The sequence below is a fragment of the Centroberyx gerrardi genome, chromosome 13, assembly GCF_048128805.1.
Source record: "Centroberyx gerrardi isolate f3 chromosome 13, fCenGer3.hap1.cur.20231027, whole genome shotgun sequence".
Lineage (NCBI taxonomy): Eukaryota > Metazoa > Chordata > Actinopteri > Beryciformes > Berycidae > Centroberyx > Centroberyx gerrardi.
Genome location: NC_136009.1, coordinates 7,168,811 through 7,188,956, shown reverse-complemented (window position 1 = coordinate 7,188,956; position 20,146 = coordinate 7,168,811). Strand labels below are relative to the sequence as shown.

The 20,146-nt window shown below is 42.4% G+C and overlaps 1 protein-coding gene across 4 annotated transcripts in view; it reads left to right on the top strand.

The window, feature by feature from the left end:
• Positions 1-821: 821 nt before the first annotated feature.
• The window catches only part of ctnnd2b (catenin (cadherin-associated protein), delta 2b), a 122,777-nt gene continuing 103,452 nt past the window's right edge, over positions 822-20,146 (top strand). For all 4 annotated transcript variants that reach the window (XM_071918547.2, XM_071918545.2, XM_071918544.2 and 1 more), the window contains exons 1-2: positions 822-953; positions 17,117-17,229. In XM_071918547.2, coding sequence (XP_071774648.1) covers positions 822-953; positions 17,117-17,229 — 245 coding nt within the window. The remainder of the gene's footprint in view (positions 954-17,116; positions 17,230-20,146) is intronic.

The window sequence follows — 20,146 nt, the reverse complement described above, 5'->3', positions numbered from 1 at the left end:
CTACAACTACTACTACTGATGCTACTACTACCACTGGAAGTACTACTACTAGGCTACTACTATTACTACTGCTACTACTACTGCTACTGCTAATACTATTGCTACTCCTACTGCTACAACTAATACCACTACTACTACTAGCTATACTGCTACTACTGCTACTGCTACTACTACTACTGCCACTACTACTACACTGCTACTACTACTGCTACACTACTAATAATAGTAATAAGGCAGTGGCACGTTGCCTCATAGCAAGACAGATCCAGTTTGACTCCCAGCTTTCTCTGCAGTTTGTGTTCTCCCTGTGTTCACCTGGGTTTCCTCCCACAGTCCAAAGACATTCACATCAGATGGATTAGAGACTCTAAATTGCCTATAGCTATGAATGTGAATGATCGTGATGCAGTGCGACCTGTCCAAGGTATTTCCCTGCCTTCCAGCCAGTGCATGCTGGGATAGGCACCAGCCCCCCGTGACTCTGAACAGAAATAAGTGGGTAGAGAAAATGAATGAATGAATAATAATAGAACGTATCAGTGCATACTAATATTGCATTAGGTCAGTTCAGGTCAAGGGCTTCCCATAGACAACCAGTGTAGTATTGTACCAATTATAGAATAAATCATATCCATCATATCGGAGGTGGGCGACATTGACTGGCTGGTCGATTTTTAATAAATCAGCCTGATATATCGGCAAACCAATACAGTATATTGGAATAATCCTATCATGTTGGAGAGTGTAGATGCATGCTGGCGTGTCGGCGTATCTTGAATCATAGTAAAAGCGTTGCGTGTTCTCTTCCTCTTCCAGGAGGTATGCCAGTGCCTGAGGTGGCGTCTGACATTGCCAGCGCTGCCGCCATGTTGAGCCCCGTCCTCAACGCCTCCAACGGAGACGGCTCCGAGTCTGAAACCACCTCCGCCATCCTCGCCTCCGTCAAGGAACAGGTTAGAACTCTCTCCATGTGTGTGTGTGTGTGTGTGTGTGGGCGTGTGTGTGTGTGTGTGTGTGTGCACATGCGAGATAGAGAGATTGTGGAAAGTGTGAGGATCGTTTTTCACCAAGCAACAGTAAACATGTCGTCTCCCCCACGAATGATGCAATCCCCCTTCTGGGCTAATCAGTCACACATATGTCACCTCATTTTGACCTGTGACTGTAGCGCCCCCCTTGGGCCAATCAGTGTAATGTTGAAACTGAGTGCAGTGGTGAGATGCATCATTCCTCCAAGTTTTGTCAAAATCCGATCAGCGGTGAAAAATTAATTTTTTCCTTTTTCATAAAAAGCTTGCATTAAGTTTCAAAGCTACACTTACGGTTACCATGTATTAATGAGGGTTCGAATATTCATGGGGTCTGTGCCTGTGTGTGTATGTGCGTCCTCCTCTCAAAGGATTGCTGGTTTATCTTGATGTCTTCTTCTGTTTCAACACCATTTGCATTTTTGATATGCTTCCCAGATATGCTTCTTCCAACACATAATTACTGTTAATTAATTACTACCCTGTACATACTCCATACTCAAGTTGAAATATGGACATAGCGTGTTAAATATGGAATTTGTGTAATAAAGACGTCACCAGTTTTTTCTGTCTCGCCTCGGATGTGTTGAGACTTTGGGGCGGGACAGAAGCCTCAAAGCATAAATTTAATACAAGCTTTCATCAAGATTCGTTTTATACATTTTAGATGATATTTTCGATAGATTTCCTCTGATTTCTTTTCTGTTCCTCTCCGGTGGGGGAACAGCAAGTGAGAACTTCAGTTCTCTAAAGTTTTCCGCATGTATTTTGGCACCATGGAATAAGAGTAAAAGTTAGAAGGGGTTGTTATTATTTTGTTTTGCTGTCGTTGTTTAGCATTTTTTTACATAATCGTATATTTGGTAGCCGTAATACAGAGACCCTTTAAGAAACCATAAACCATTTCAAAGCACAATGGAAGCATTTTTTTCATCAAATCTGTTTATTCTCCTGTTTTTTAAGGTATAACTTTTAATCATTATAGGCTGTTGGTCGCTTATGGACCTGGATATCATGTTATTTCAGCCAACCTTATATTCTACACTGTACCAATTTACTGTTACTTCTTTTCTAACCTTAACATGGTCAAATATTTAGTTTTTTTATTAATAGCAGTTCACATAAAACATGCATGTATAGTGAAATTCCACCGTGATCAGTTTTCAATGAATAACCTACAAATATGCAAGTTCACAAATTAGAGGACAGCAAAAATATACCTTCTCAGCATTCCACCAAGGTCAGGATCATACTTAATGCATTGAAGGCATGATACATTAATGGAAGTTAATTTCAAATGAGAGAATCCATCACTGCTGCATCGTTCAGTCTCATCTCAACACGTATGTGTAGAACTCTGCATCTAGTTTGCAGCAACATAAATGCATGTGTGATCCTGGTCTAAGATCTCAGCACATTGCCTACTGCATATACACAATGATAGGGATAGTACAGTATCTAGTGCTACAGTGTGTGTGTGTTGGGAGTGGAATTGGACTGGAAAGACTTAACAGTCGCTGCATCAGAAGGCCTGATGCAGCTCTGTAGGTCACTACACACACTTGGATGTGGCTTTTAGCCCAAAGAGAGATAAAAGTGTTCGCTTGGAGGTGTGTGTTTGTGTTTCTGCATCCAGTGTGTGTGTGTGTGTGTGTGGTCGAGTGGATGCACATGTGTGTATCCTTGACTATGAAGGTGTAAAGTATGGTGGAAGAAGTGTGTTCTCAAATGGTACATGCAGAAGCTAAAGATAGCAAGTGAAAATGCTGAGAGTATAGAAAAAAAAAATTGCCTTCTACATGTTTTAGACTTTAAGTTACTGAAAAGCAACGTTCTGGCAGTCCATTCCTATACTGTAAGTAGGCCACATCGCCGTGTACACACACACACACACACACACACACACACACACACACACACACAAATACACACAGCCAGGCGATGGTTTAGGACATGGAGGTGGAGACGAATTGATATATTTTCTTTCTTCTACTCTCTCCTCCGTCTCCCTCCCTCCTCTTCCTCTGCAAGCTTGGATCTTTTTGATTCCGTGCCCCAGTGCCACGGCGAAGTTATGCGTTTTCCTTTTAACCAGTCGTTTGTCACTTTTCTCTGCGTGTGTTTTTCTTTTTTTTCTTTCTTTCCTCCCCCTCTTTTCCACGTTCGGGGCTGTTGCCAGTGTTTGTTAGCAGGCTGTGTATGAAGTAACAAAAGGGAGCGGGGTTGTATTTTTTGGTGTTTTTCAGGCAGTGAGGGTCAGACACTGGTGCACACACACGCACGCACACACACACACACACACACACACACACACAGCTGGGATCTGTCTGCTTCCTGTCTATTGTGGTGCATAGAGATGAGGTCAGGCGTGAGAGACCGAGAAAAGGCTTCACACACGCACACACACATGCACACAGGCGCATGCGGATCTATAGCTACACACACACACACACACACAAACACACTGATTTCTCTGCGTCTGCCAATCAGATTCCTCTCCCCTCTGCCGACTCACACCGGGAGATCCCCGCTTGCGTTTCTCCTCCGCTTCCCTCCGCCCTCGCGAGATTGATTAGCCATTCGACGTCGTGTTTATCACATCTGTCAGCTTTTGTCCCCGTGTCGTTCATCATCTTCGCTGTCAACACATCTGCTAATGGGGGGGTGGGGGGGTGAGGGGGGAGAGCGCAGTGTGAGGCGCCGACACCGAAAGAGTTTCCCCTCCAAAGTGAGATATCCCCCCTATTTCAAAGATCTGTCTGACACGCTCCCTCACTGAATGATCGCTCGACTGAAAGTGACATAGAGTATTGATTAACTATCCGAGGATCTTTGCTCACAATGCAGAAAACGTTTGAGGATGCAATCATCTGTTGTTTTGAAATATGAAAGAGATGAATGTTCGGTAGGAATGTATTTATTTTTCGCCAGAAAAGGATGTGTAGAGCATCACACGATTATTATAGGCTATTGCAGGTTATTACTTAAAAAGTCTATTTCCCATTTGGAATTCATGATTAATGTTTCCCTATAGTTTTGCCCACTTTTACATACAGCTTTCCAAACCTATCATACTTGGGTGGGAATGTTGGTCATGTCCAGTCATCCAATTATCCATTTGGATAACGGTGTTGGCTCATTCTTGAAATATGTATTATACTACTGATTACTCAATTCAAAAGTAATATTATCACTTTACTTCTGAGTCCCTGGGAGCTGGGGGTCGTCACACTACTGGTTGCATTATTTTCCGTTACACCCCCAAAATTAGGAACTGCATCCTCTCTTGCCTTCAAAAATCAAAATCTCTCAATTGCCTCGGCTGTGTGTTTCTATGTGAATGATCCAGGTACCCAAATAGTGTTGATGTTCTCGTCATCCTTTTGCCCCAAATAAATCAAGGAACTGAGAAAACTCCCACCCAACTTTCTTTTAGCTCAGTGCATCAACTGAAACAGATGACTAATTATGAAGAAAACAAGATGGGGGATTGAGATAATCCTCGTTTTGGGGTAATTCACCTTGAATCTGATATTGAGGGGGGTTGATGACAAAAGTAGCATACATATTTGTGATTGGCCAATGAAATTGTCACTTCGCTGACCATTTGTGTTCTCCTGGAGTTACATCACCATCTCCAGTTGTCTCCATAGATGACATCACATACTGTACAGTCTAGTGGAGGTGTTTCGGCACAACCTTGGACCACGTTCCAGGGCTGAAACCCCTGCACAAGCGTTCCATTTCACTACCTCATCTTCCTCTCATATTCCAGTCTTTCTATAAAGAAACTTAAAAGAGTGAATCAAGATTTTATTTAAATGAATGAATGAAGGAAAATGTTTTAGTAGATTTTATTTTTTGTTTTGTTTTGGTGGATATTTTAGCATAGGTTCGTTCCTAAAAGTTATTGTATGCTCTTGAGTAGGGTTCAACCAATGCTGCCAATAGCTAATATTTTGTCCATTGGGGATCTTTAAATATGAGCATTTTCATGCCCGAAAATTCAATGTTTCCCCTCGAAATAGCATTTTAACCATCATGGGACACTAAAACTCTCCATTGAAAGCCATACTAGTGGAATTATAGGTGGGTTAGCAGCTTCTTAATGCAAGATGAGGCAGGTTTCATTGCATGTTTTACAGACTGTTGAGTAGAATCCTCCACACTACATTGGAACGATTTCTCTGGTCAGACACCTGATATGAAAATCATAATAGTAAAAGCATATTGACTATCTGTGGTCAGGGAGGAACCTCAATCATATCAACCGTTATGCAATTTTTAATAAAAGGATGATGTCGACCCCATATATCTGCAAACTGATATATCGGTCTAGTCTTGAGAGTCTTCAGCTACCTGATTTGTGTTTTTACAACCCAGAGAAACGTCTGAAGGAAGGTATGGATGGAAAGTGGGTGAAAACGGGGGGAAAAAAGCAAAGCCCGGGCGGTTATTTCATACGACGAAGCCAAGAGGAAAAGAGAGAGACAGAGGAAAAAAAAAAAAAACCAAAAAATCAATCACACCAGGGTTTCTAATGGGTATCAAATCAGATAGCTTTTAGGTAGAGCACGGCGGTGTCTGCAGCCTCTCGGCCAGGGGATAATGAATGTGAATAGTAGAATGAATCAATAGCAGAACATAGCCGTCGCTCAGGTCTGACCCCCCCGCTCCCAGGAATTCCAACTGAAAGCATTTCGGATTGAAATAATTGAAGCTGCACCTTCAATTTTCACCGTGAGGCTAATTAAACTCATTTTGGCTCTTCTCTTCACCTGGCATCTCCTCATTATAAAAAAAAGAATACTGTTATGTTTCACTTTACCACACATACTTGTTTTTTTTCCATCAGTCAAGTTCAAAGCACAAATGCTTAAAAATCTCCATTTCTGATTGATGTTATGACTTGTGAGTTTAAACTTGAGATTATTAAAATTGAAGGATTTATAGCTTTTAAAAGCTGTCAACACATTGTTAATTGTACTGGATAATTCATTAGATTTTATTATTATTATTTTGCTGTTTTCCTAAAAGTGGCCCTGTTATAACATTAGGTGCTACTCCTCCTCCGCTTTTCCTCCCCCTCTTCCTACTCCACTTAACGTGTTTATTAAGGATTAATTAAGATTAGTTTAGCATAGGCCAACTCGTTAAATTGCCCAAAAGTAGTTATCTTCAAAGTTCACAACACCATTAGATATTCATAAGAAGTGATTTCAAAGTGGATCAAATATTTATTTTGTTTTATTTCTTATTCAAAGGGCGTGCAGAAAAATGGAAGAGCCGAGCGTTTAAGGGATTTCGGGAGAGACTGCGTTGTGTGTGTGTGGGCGCTTTGTCTCGCGTTTTCCCCTTTGTTTCTCTCTCTCTCTCTCTCTCTCTCTCTCTCTCTCTCTCTCGCTCTGTCTGGCATAGTGTTGGCATTTGAGACACTTTCCTTTATTTCTTTATTTCCAGTCGTGGGATGACTCGAGGCCAAAACACCGCAGCGGAAATAGGACAATATGTCTTGGCAATGTAGGTGTGTGTTTGTTTGTGTGTGTGTGTGTCTGTTTATTTGTATATGTGTGTGTGTACTTGGTGTTTGAGTGCATATATGTGTGTGTTTGCGTATTGGCATGCGTGTGTGAGAGTGTAACTTTTCTGTCTGTCGCCCCAACGGACTGACTCAGACAGCCATGACAGGGGGGGTAGAGCAGTGCATTGTGGGTAGGGGTCCGGAATGGCCAGCAGGCTCCCTGCAATTGGCAGTTCAATCTCCCCGCCGTCTGTCTGTGCTACCTGCCACTGAAAACACTGCTTGTCTGGGGATTGAGAGGCAAGGGAGGTAGTGTGTGCGTTTAATGTGTGTGTTTAGTGTGTGTGTGTGTGTGTGTGTTCTTTAGGGTTCAGTCCTCCGGTCTCAACTTAAAAAGTGAGTTTTCTAATGCAGAAGGCTGAGCAGACGCTGACATTGAGAGGGAAAAGATACTGTACTTTATATTTGATGAGAGTAAGAAGACTTCAGTGGTGGGGAGCAGAGACTCGGGGCGAAGGGAAGGAAGACGAGAAGGATTTCAGTGTTAGTTGTATGTACACACACTTTCTATATTGTGCCATCTTCCATTTTCAACCCCATTCAGATACAGTATATATATATATTTGAATGGTTTCATTCCAAAACACTATATATCTTTTTTTTTAATGATACCTTATCATATACACCTCAGTCAAGATTTCAAAAACACAAATCATTCTATCCTCAAAAGTTATATGTAAATGCCTTCAGATGGCTCATAACTTAAACAGCAGCCCATAATGTTCTGTACTGCTTGTGCTGTGCTTGTTCATACCAGCAGCAATTTTGTAACAGTAGTTGCCAGTTTCCTTCATATGGTGGATATCCAAACCCCTCTTTTTGAACATGGCAAGGTTTAAAACAAAATTTCATAAAGGGAATTATTGTACCTTCCAAATCATATTTTTCTGAAATACTTTTTTGCTTTATCTTTTTTCTCTTTCTTTTCACCTTTTCTCTTAGCCTTTTTCTCATATTTTTGGTATAAAATGGTATATATACAGGTATATATATATATATATTTATTTATTTTTTTCATTATTTAGGTTGATTGTTTTGTCTGCTTGATATTCCTATGTGTACATACATTTTCCTGATCAAATTTGTGTCATATCTTCTGTTGGTGCTGCCAATTTGTTGTATTTCTTATTATATTTTGTTCATTTTGTTGTATTAGTTTTGATTGGGCCATTTCTGATGGTAGTCTACTTGTAACTATAGCCAATCTGGGTGCTGCACTACTATTAAATGTAGATTGTCGTCCCTGATGAAGACCACAGTGGTCACAAAGCATTGGTTTTAGTCTTGCAATATCCAAAAAAAGGCTGCTAAATTTTGTATAAAAGGCAGAGTGTCTTGGACTGAGTGAATCCATTTGCACAGAGGACAATAGCCTTGCACAAGGTAGAGCCGCTCATCTTCCTGCATTTGAGCTTGATCTTACCTGACTCTTCCAAAGAGCACCTGCAGGTACAGCTTTTAGGGGGAATGTAGACTGGCGATCCTCCCAGCAACAGGCAATACACTGAGAGAGAAATCTGTTCAAATGTTTGATTAAAGCGACAGTGCTGAGGAACATTAACTACACTGCACACATACTTTACATTACTACCGACCATTTTCCAAAGCATACCATACTTGTTTAGATGCTTGAATGTGTTTTTCCTGCCTTCCAGACAGCCATTTGTTTCCAGTCATTTCAGTACAGTATGAAAACAACTTACAAAGACTTGAAACTTGCTTGAGATCCATCACAGTGAACATCCGCCTGGGATTATTTTGTGCACATTGATTTGAAAACTCTGCAGGTCTTCTTGTGTGTTCACATGCTGGTGGGAAGCCTTGGTAGTTAGCCAGACTATCATAACTTTTTTAAAGTAAGAGGGAGCCAAATCCACATCACCCTTTTCACAATGTCCGTGTTTGGACAGGTTTCTTTTGTCTTCTGGGTTTAATTTTCTGACAAAACAGCACAGCTGTTTGGCAGCCGACTTTGAAGTCCCGGATGTCGGAGCCTCCCACCAGCACGTGAACGCACCAGAAGACTTTTCAAATCAATGCAGGCATTACACTAAATTACCAACAATAATTGTTGTCAACATCATGTCATCTCAAGCAAGTTTCAAGTCTCTACAAATTGATTTTTGTACTGAAATGAATGGAAACAAATGGCTGCCTGGAAGGTAGGAAAAAAGGCATTCAAACATCTATAAAAAATAGTATAGTATGCTTTGGAAAATGGTTAGTGGTAATGTAAAATATGCATGCAGTGTAGTAAATTGGCTAAAACATCCAAAAGATCCGGGTATGGTCCTTTAAGGTTTTAACATTTCTCCACTGCAGTTTGAAAAAAAACAATTTTACCTCGATGGATGCTGAACAATTTTTACTTTCAGCTTCCTTTTCAACCCCGAAAGCAGCTCTGCTATACGAAGACACAGGACTCTGAATATTTTACTATCCCACATAATTTATGAGTACGTCCCTAACCCCAAGTCTAAAATTGGTTTTCAGCACTGTTGCAAAGGAGGGGGGGGGGGGGGGGGGGGGGGGGGGGGGGGCGGTGGGTGGAGGGGGTTGAAAACACAGACTGTGTGGAATTAAACCCCGGGCCTATAGCCGCAGCTACAGAAAACAAGGCAAATCTGTCTGGTTCGGGATGAGCATTTAAGTAGCGTCGGTATCCAGTATGTGCTAAATCTCCCCCGAATCAGTCTTCGCTCTTGCTGTATTTAGGTTTCCTTCTCCTCTTTCTTTCTTTCAGTTCTGTCTCTTTGTCCACTCCTTCTCCCTATCTACCTCTCTGTACGCCCCATCATCTCATTTTGGCTGGTTTCTCCTTTACCGACTGGGTGTACCTCATAATTTTCCGGCCTAAAACAACAGCAGCAGACGGTCAGTGGTCTCCGCGATATCGCCGCCGTGACATTTTCTCATCGAACGGTCGCCTTTCTGAAACGGCTAAATGCCAGGCGGACACCACAGGGCACAATTAGACCGCTGCACACTGGAGAGAGAGAGGGGGACAGAGCTACAGTTAGGACACACACACACACACACACACACACTCACACAGAGAGCAAGCTCGCTCCCCGAGCCACCCACCACTGTCCCACAGTCATTTATTTTTATGTTACTAATTGCTTTAATGGGGTTTTCAGGGGCCGGGCTGTTCCTGTAAGCGACTGGCTATAGACCCACTAACTCTCTATCTGTCTGTCTTCTGTCTCCATCAATAGGCTCGGATTGGACGTGAATCTTTAGTAATGCAATCAGTCGACAAGCACTTGATTGGAGAACTTGCTCGTTAAGGAATAGTTAATTGTTGTCCTTTTCACTTAATTGCGGATCAAGCGACAGTCATACCCATACACACACGTCTGTGGGAAGACCTTAACCCGAAGTGGATCTAATGTGGTGTTTTGATCAGATTCCACACAAGTATGCATGAATATGTTTTATTTTTAGATTTATTATTATTATTATTATGCATTTCAGTGGAGATTTTTAGTGTCCCATGGTGTAAATGCTGTTTCGGAGACTTTTGAGTCCAGGTAAGAATAAAACTCTAGGTGAAAGACTGAATATTTTGAGATTTTTTAGCAGCTTCATTCCAAAATATCTCAGTATCGGCCTTCAAAAACCCATATCGGTGGAACCCTAACGTGCACACCTATACACATGCGCGTGCATTTTGCTCCCAAGCTAGGTGTTCCGGAGTAAAACGTCGAGTCGATCAAGTTGATCCGTCCGCGCTCAGCCGACGGCTCACTTATCTCTGTGATTAAACCGTGTGGCCGGTCAGCCTGTGGGCAAACAGCCCAGTAAGCCGAGCCAATCCACATTTGAATAAAGAAATGACTGCAGGCTGGAGCTTTGCATGTACAGCATGTATTTGGGCAGACGTCATGATTGGTTTGGTTGGTCTGTGTCGGCCAGAGAAAGGGAGAGGGGGGAGGGAAAGTGAGAGGGAGGAAAACATAAAGAAAGATAGAGACAGAGATTATAGTCTGTGCAGTTGGTGTTTGGAAGGAATTGGGAGCTGCTGGGGAGTCATGGGTTCCACTCTCCAGTCAGACTGCATCTGGGTAAGAGAGAACGGCTTTTGCATGCTTATATTTCTTTGCTGTGGAGCTTCATGTTGTTTGCTGTGTCACTGGCCTCTGTAGGTTCGGTTGGACTCATTTGACCCCCACGCAAACACACGCACACACACACACACACACACACACACACACATGCACGTACAGGTCGCAAGGTGTAATTCATCACGGCGAAACAGAAGCAGCAAATGCAAACAGTACTTTATCACCCACGGCTGTTCCTACTGTTTGCTATATTCCTCCTGGCTTGTAAATAATCTCTTCCTACAGGTCGGACTCTTCAAGAGCACAATATGTGAATATAACCTGCAATAAATTCCAGATTGTACCTTTTAGAGTAGCATCAGTTGACCTGCAGAAGATATAAGCAAATAGAATTCTTTCAGCAGAATACAGCAATCAGGCATGGAATTGTTAGAATCTGTGTCCCTTACTGCAGTAGATCAAGTTTGTCCCTGCAGATAATGGCAGCCACTAGTCAAAAAAAAGTCCTGATGTGTGTGTGTGTATGTGTGTGTGCATGTGTGTATGTGCGTGCATGCTTGTATTTAACCTCCAACTAATGGGCTTTTTTTTACATACATTTCTTGCATCCCATTGCAGCCCATAGAATTTAACTGAGGCAGAACATGTGGTGTGTCTGGGTGTGTGTGTGTGTGTGTGTGATGGCATGCATGCACACAAGTGTGTGGGCATGCATGTGTGGGTGTGCGTCTGTGCGTGAATGTATGAGTTAGGCATCTACTTTGTTGAGTGTGTGTGTGTGTGTGTGTGTGTGTGTGTGTGTGCGTGCGTGTGCATCTGTTTTATTCCCTCCCTCCCTCCTTCCATTCCTCTCCCCCTCCTTCCATCTTCTGTCTCCCTTGCCTTCCCTCCATCTCTCTTGCACTAACCCGCCCCCCCCTCTCCAATCCCCCCTTGCCTTTCAGTGGGGGGGCGCAGATGGTCCGGTCAGAGAGAAAGACAGAGAGAGAGAGAGAGAGAGAGGGAGAGAGAGAGAGAGAGAGAGGTAGAGGGAGACTGGCGAGCGGCGGGGTTTTGGCAGGGTCGGCTGGTGGGAGGGCCCATTGTGATGCAACGTTGCATAAATAATGCCACGGGGCTCCTAAATGCTCCGTTGCCATGGGGACCTTTGTGCCTGGCTGAACACTGTGTGTGTGTGTGTGTGTGTGTGTGTGTGTGTGCTTTCATGGCCCCCGGGGAGAGAGAGAGAAAGAGAGACATAGAGAGAGAGAGAGAGGGAGAGAGAGAGAGAGAAGGGGGCTGACTGGCAGTCAGCTCAAGTGACACTTGTAGTCTTTCTCTCTCTCTCTCTCTCTAGGTCTCTCTCTCTATGTCTCTCTCTCTCTCTATGTCTCTCTCTCTCTCTATGTCTCTCTCTCTCGCTCTGCACGCTGTGTCTCGACTCAGGACAGATGAGTGTTTGGAGGAGAGCGAGAGGGAGTGTTGTTGTCAGTGTTTGACCAGAGGGCAGTAGAGAAAAAGTGGGATACGATATTCTCTGTGGTTTTGTCTCTCTGTGAAGTATGGTCCATGTGAAGGTATGTGTGCGCTTCGTTCTTTGTCTTCTTCATCTCTCTCTCTCTCTCTCTCTCTCTCTCTCTGTCAGCCGTATGTCCATCTTTTCTTTTTTCACTTTTCACCAGCTTTATTTATTTATTCATTTGCAGAATATGTCTTATTCTACCTCCGTCTCTCTCTCTCTCTCTTGTTCGCTCTCTTTCTCCGTCTGCTTGTGTTGCAGTAACAGGTGTCTGCCTGTCAGCCTTGAATTGGAGGGAACAGAGAGAGAGGAGAGCAAGGGAAAAAGAGGAGGGGGGAGTGGGGGTGGGTGGGTAATCGCTTCTGTTTTGTTGTTTTTGTTTTTTTTCCCCAAGAAGCCCTCGCAACCGAATTCTCTCACGGCTCCGTATCCAGTTAGTTCGTCGGCTCGCTTAGCCCCCATCAGCCGGGGGTGGGGGGGGTGGGGGGGGATAACCAAAGACAAACAAACAAACAAACAAAAAAAACCAAGCTTTTCATCTTTTTCCTTCATCTGCTGTGAGTTGTTGCCTCTTGGTTTCTCGAAGTCGTTTTTTTTTTCTTCTTCTTCTCTGTTTTCGTCTGGTTACGTCAGCTGATGAGGGGGTTTGGATGGATTTGACTGCGAGGAGTCGGAGCACATGAAAGAGCGTGCAGGGTGCTGGCGTGCAGCGGTGCTTTTAGGAGATGCAAATACAAATACAGAGGGTGCTGCTCCACTCTGCATGGTGGAATGTTGTTAGAAACTAGAACTGATTTCTAGTATCTTTGTATTCCATAATGTGTGTCTGTGTGTGTGCATGAAAGGAATACACAGTTTTTGGGAGATTTGCCCGTTAAGTGATGAGAACATAGACACCAAAATCATCCATGTGTCCCCGGTAGATCATTAGCTCTGGTGCTCCATGTTAACACTTTAGCATACACTATGTTGAGTGATAGTAGGTGGCTAGCATTATCCAATGTAAGTTGTTAACAGTTTTTATTATATGGTCTGTAGATTCATAAATTTCAAAAATGAAATATCATTAACTCAATATAGCTAATGTAGCCAGGTTTATTTTGGGAACTATTTCAGGTGAACAGCCACGTATTCATCCGCTGTGTAGTGATTTTTCAGCTGTACACAGTCTCCTACCACCCACTACCTTTGCTTACTATGGAAACAGGAAAGTAGTCTCTGGTAATTGAAAACAGTGTGTTATTTTTTATGTCATATTTGTGTAAATTAAACCAACCTCCTACACAAAACTGACAGACTTGGCTGCATATGATTTAATTTTTCTCACTAGTTAGCTTTAGAGCTGCTACAACTTCTCATTTTCTAACTTTTGATATAATACTAGTCACTTACTATCACTCAACATAGTGTATGCTAAAGTGTTAGCATGCAGCAGTGGAGCGATCTACCAGGGACACATGGATAATTTTGGTGTCTATATGTTCTCATCCAACAGGCCAATGTGTAAATGTGTGTAAGCATACATGTTCAAGTTGTGTATACAAGAAAGAGTGTGCATGCTGCTGTCAGTGGTGAACAGGAGACACACTTTAGCAGCTTCACAGCAGTGTGTGTCAGCACTACTGTACAGCATGTTAACCTACACAAATTAACACCAACACACTCCATTCTCCAGTCACAATATTTTCCTCTCCCGTACATATCATATGCCATTTAATGGACGCTTTTAGACAAAGTACTTAACAGTGCCATGAATACATATGTTTGTGTGTGTCCCTCTCTCTGTGTGTGTGTGTGTGTGTGTGTGTATGTTTGTGTGTGTGTGTGTGTGTGTATGTCCAGTTGCCATCAGTGACGGAGCAGACGGCGCATAATTACAGCGAAATGTGATTGTTATCTTATTATATTAATGATTCATTATAATCAAATTCTTGCATGATGGTGGAAAGCCTGGATTTGCCTCAGGCAACATCAGCTTCTGAGCTCCCATTGACTAGCAGTCTATTCCCAGTTCCTATTCTCAGGCAGAAAACACACATTACAGCCATTATGAATAAAATACATGCTTTTTTTGGACTTGGAAATGCGTTTCCGTCTGATGTTTTGAGGGCATTTTAAAAGTTCTAATTAACTTTATTTTTATAGTGCTTTTTAAACAGTGCTTTACAGGCAATAAAACTAGAATAAGCCAATAAGTTAAACAATTCAAAAAGATGTTTCTCTGACAGTGTCAGTGCAAACAGTATAATCAGACTCTTAGCGTTCTTCACAGAGTAACAGGGACTCATTCCCTTCACATCGACTTTGCTGCTTGGAGACTTGGGCGACAAAACATGACTGGTTTTCTACATTTGTATGGGACAAAGCTGCCTAGTTTGGCTTAACTTGGCAGGGAACGCCGTATGAGTCGGCTAGCTGAGTGTTAGGAGTGCAACAGGCCCTTTCTCGTGCCCATCCCGTGCCTGACAATAACACACGGCTCGCCGGGTCTCGCAAGGTGCTGGAAAATGTGTCCTTTCCCCTATGAGCAAGACAGAGGAGTGGAAAAGAAAGAAAGCAGCTATCTAGCAGGGAGATGAAATACTTCAGGGGAAACGCTCCCTCGCCCTTCTCAGCCTGTGACCCACACCGAGTTAATTTAGTCTCAGCCTGGGACAGAATTCAAATTATAATCTGGCTTTTAAAGTGTGTGTGTGTGTGTGTGTGTGTGTGTTGTCGTCGTTAGCAAATAGGCTACGGTGACATATGTACATAAAGGGCTGATGCACACATTGCATCACTATTGAGACACATACTGACACTAACACTAACACAGATACTGTCATGTCTACATCAATTAGGTTGGCGTTCATGTTAAGATACATACTGAATATCACCTTGGCCACATGGCAGTGGTACACACACACACACACACACACACACACACATGCACTCACACTCTCTGCCTTTTAGAATTGCATGGAAAAGATCACATGTAACAATGTTCTCTGTCCAGTAACTTTTACTCTGAGCACATTTTAAATTTGCTACTTTGAACTTTTACTTGCACTATAGTAGATGTTTACACCAGTCATTTTACCTCTACTTAAGCAAAACTTCAGCAAAGTAACAACACTGCTACTTGAGTAGGACATTTTGCGTTCAGGTGAGCTGTGGTCTCTTTCAAAAGGAGCTCGGCTGCCTCAGGCTGCCCCTGCCTTGGGACCCATTATTTATTATAATACCCGCCGTATCACGATTTATTATCATTTCAGCACTTTTATCATCTGGAAACCCACCAGGAAAATGTCACAGACCAATTTTGGGCTCTAAACCATAATTTAAGAACCTCTTCTCCGGGGTATAACTGTGTTCATCACTTGATTTAGAACATTCCACTATCTAATCGCTTTGATATGGGTTTTTTTTTGCACCAGATTGGTAAAATAGGAATTCTGTGTAATCAGCTATACTGTTCATCTTAATCATAGCACCAGACAGAAATGGTAATTGGTAATCAAAGTGAAACCGAAGCTGCTGCCGGTTTGTTTGTGCATCAGTTAATTAGTGGGTATTCGTCTCAAGCGTAAGGGTATTTTATTTTGGAGGAGCGTCTTCACACACCTCCGCAGGAATTCAGGAGCTGTCAACTTTCGCCGCTAGCTGCCCCGTGGATCTGCTGTCACCTCCGGCACTCAAGCTTTTATTCTCACAACTCTCAGTTTCAAGGATTTCAGAGATGCGACTCTTAAGTTTGATTTAAAGTAAAGTAATTAATAAAAGTAGGACCCTGGACACGAGAGAATGAAATACTATGATCTACTTTGTGTTTCCATAATGAAATGAAGTGAGTAGCATTGACTGTAGTATCCTCAGAGTGGCCAATATATTCAGATGATAGTCCTTTAGAGGTGTGCACTTTAAAAAAATAAAGTGGTTGATCCAAAATAAAACATTACAGTACATCTGTGAATAAGGAGATTGAGTGCATCAGTTGGTTGTTACAGCCAGTTGTTAGGTTCAAATTTAACAGTGGATTTTAAGTCTTAAAAGCTGCTTAAGATACAATCTGTTATTTATTTGCTAAACTTTGACGTAGTATATTAACCCTCAATAACTCAAAATACAGGTCTGTATTCCTGTGGTCATCATATTTACCTTCATATTTACATATTTATTTTTGTCCATGTATGACTTCAAATATAGACCATGAATTTCAGACTGACAAAAAATGTCATAAATCCAACTAATCACTATGTAAACAAATCCCGCAGTGGGGTGACAGTATTTCTAGAGGGGGCGCTAATCTGCAACTACAGATCAGGTCTTTATCAAGGGGTGGGGAGGAGTGCGTGTGTGTGTGGGGGGGGGGGGGGGGGGGGGGCGAGGGGGGCAGCAGAATGCAAACCCATACAGTCGGATTACTGTATATAGACAGTTTGTCAGGCGAGCATTAGTGCTTTCACATGAAACTGACATTTAATGTCAAAAAATAACTCAATTCTTGTCAAAAAAAAGGAAAACATCTCTTCATCTCTTCCATACATTTCTTAGTAAGAATAACGAACATCTGATGGCTTTGGTTTTGTGTCACAGTTTTGTGCAGAAATATGCTCAACTGCGTGAATTAAAACATCTATCTTGTAATGTTTGTGGGAGAATATTTTATGAACATACTTGTTTCAGCACCTAAAGGAGCATATCAAACTGCCCAACTCTCCTCCACAAAAGCCTGGCGCTGAGAAAACTGTTGGACGCAATATGTGAATTAATTTGCCACCACAGACTCTATAGTCAGTTTCATAACAGTTGCGAATGTGACAGAGACAACAGAGCCAGAATAATGTCCAGGATGATTCTAAATGTGACAGTAAATAAATAGCCAGATTGCTTTGGCGCTGTTGATTTTGACTCTCTCTTTCTCACCCTCTCTCTCTCTCTCTCTCTCTCTCCCTCTCTCCAGGAGTTGCAGTTTGAACGTCTGACCAGGGAGCTGGAAGCCGAACGACAGATTGTTGCCACTCAACTGGAGAGATGCAAGCTTGGCTCTGAGACTGGAAGCATGACTAGCATCAGGTGTGTGTGTGTGTGTGTGTGTGTGTTGTCCTCTCCCGTCTCACACTCCCTCGGCTCCTCTCCTGTACACACTACCTGTGTGTACCAGCTGTGCTCTTGCAGGTGGCTGGCTTTTGAACTGGTTCCACTGAAGGTGCTGCATGCAGCATTTTAACCTCAATATCATGTTAAAGTAATGATTTACATTCATTTTGAGACATTTAGGGGTTGACTGTGCGAATTATAATTAACCATCAATTAATTGTGATTAATTTGAGTTCCATAGTTTATATTGAATAGAACAGATAGGCTTGATTGTTTACTACTTATTGATAAACTCCATGCTTTCCTCTCTCTCAGTTTATATAAAAATACAACAGTTAGCATTGATTTTATGGTAGACAGAGTGGTGTCACTATACAGAGCCAAAGCCAGTACATCGCCTGCATATTTCTCAATACATTTTTGAGACACTGGAGACAGGCAGATCCTTCTGTAATGCAAACTGTTAATTAGTTGAAATCTCACTCAAATGAATGAATATCGGTGGCAGAGAGCAAAGTAACAGATTATTCTTCAGCAAGCGGCCATTGAAAAGTTGCATTTAGCGCCTTTAAGATGTCTCTGGTCGTGAAATGTCCAAATCAATGCTTGCATTTCACTAAGGGAATGCACGGCGTGTATTAAATCCCTTGAATTGATTGATCGTGTCTGCCCTCAATGGCACCATTGTTGTCAGCTCTGCTAGTATTCCACTGGCAGACTGACCGAAGCAGACACTTTGAGTCGTTTAAATGATTGTCGGTTCAGGTCTGACGGCCCAAGACGAATCCTCTGCTTTGCAAACACGACATGCTATCGATTGTCCATTAGAAACAATCGCTTCTCACAAAGCAACGTTTTGCAGCTGTCCTCGGAGTCCATTATGTGGCTCAGGGCCTTATTTTTGTGATGTGGAGGGGGGGAGGGGGGTCAACTGTACACAATGTGAAGAGGGCGTCATATTATCTGCTGCTGATTGAGTTTGGACCGCAGCCTCGTCTCTTCACTAAGCCCGAAGAGCGCATTCTACAGATTCCATACTGGTTATAATGCGAAAACAGCGCTCTTGACACAATAGTGGTAATGCACTTAGCCTGCCTCCTAGGACAATGTAACGCGATTAAACCTTCTGCCTCCATCTCCCTGTCGCACGCTCTCTCTCTCTCTCACACACACACACACACATGAATAGACACACACACACTCCATCATCTTTTCCCCTCTTTGATTCCGTTAACCGAGTGGGGATTCCATCCGTCTCAAACTAATTACTCATCTGCCGGCATTGTGATTCTCATTTCAATTTGAGGGGTGGACCAACAAAGAGCGGGAAGATGGTCTAAAAATGAATCATTCACAAGTCTAATTAACCCGGCGCACACATTGAGCTCCTTAAAGCTGTCATAGGACTGTATAGAGGGGCCCCGTTTAAAATGGTGGCAGCGACACGGGAGATGGAAGAGGTGAGGAGTCCAAAAGAAAAAAAAAAGAAACTGGCTTCTACTTCATCACACAGCTGCGCACAGATGGAATGAAGGCTGGCATGTTGCTAACTTGATTCAGGGGGTTTATTGTTGAGCGAGGATTGGACCGTCTTGCGGATTAAACTGTCTTCCATTGCTCTTTATAGTCCATCCACTTTGTTTGACTTGTTGGTAATTACCGAACGGACAAATGGCTTGGCAAACAGCGCGAGTCCACTAAGGCAATATGCCGGAGTCTTGGAGTGCCCAAAAGCATGTAGGATTTATTGTTCAATTACCTCTGCAACATTAATAGTGTTAACAGTTGCCTTGTTGCCGTTGAATACTCTGCATAGTTTATTCATTAATAGCTTGTAGTGTTTCCCTGGTGAACGGATAGGCCCAAACTTGAAGAGGATGATAAAAGAGCAACTTTTTAAGACAATGGGCAATTTTTAATTGGCAACTACAATACATGCGCAGCAATTTGTCTTGGTAGCATTGGTGCAGAATGTAACTATATTTTGCAGTAGTTTGGTAGAAGTTCAGCTATATGTTTTTAGGAGTTTATGTGTTTGGCTATAGAAAATTAACAACTAGATAGACCAAATAGAAAATTAACATTGATTCCACTTTTTTTCCTGTGAAGAACCCAAAACCTGTGTTGTTTGGTTTGGGTTCAGGTGCAGACTGTAGCCTTTGCAGTAAAAATGCAGCAGCGCTGGACATTACATCCAAAAGAAAGTTAACATTCCTTGCACTGCCTCCTGTGATGGACCCAGATAGTGTTGTTTGGTTTGTGTTTAGGTTCAGACTCTAGTTTTTCGAAGCAAAAAATTCCTCTGAGGGCAGCTTTGCTGTACTTCAACTTCTTCCAATATGAAGTAACTGGCAGCTTGTAAAACTAAACTTTCAAAGCAGCTTCCCCTCTGCTGACACAGGATGTCTAACAGACTGACATATGGTAGTAGCACAGTGCATACTGACACACAACAGGACAGCAGCACTTCACATACAGCGCAAAGTGCAAGGCATACAGTACTACAGTAGACAATAAGTATCACTTTACATGTACATTCAACATTTATGACTAACAGTATAGTTTTACAGTATATTTTTGTTCCTTATTGTTCACTAGTACACCCACAGTGATGTTGCCCTATATGCTTACTGAAAGAATTTATAGAATAATTAATGTACAGTCCCAATGTTTGCTAGTTAGGGGTGTAAAAGACCTTCAAGACTCCCTCAGCAATGTCTGAGGTTGAATATTTGAGTATCATATATGTACCTTGTATAGTGGGAGCTCTTAAAATATTCAGCCCAGGACCCAGACGGAGTATATTTAGTGTCATCCTGGGACCCAGGCTTATTAAAATATGCTAGCAGTCTTGTCATGTGGAGTGGGGACCCAACGGCAACAAGTCTGCAAC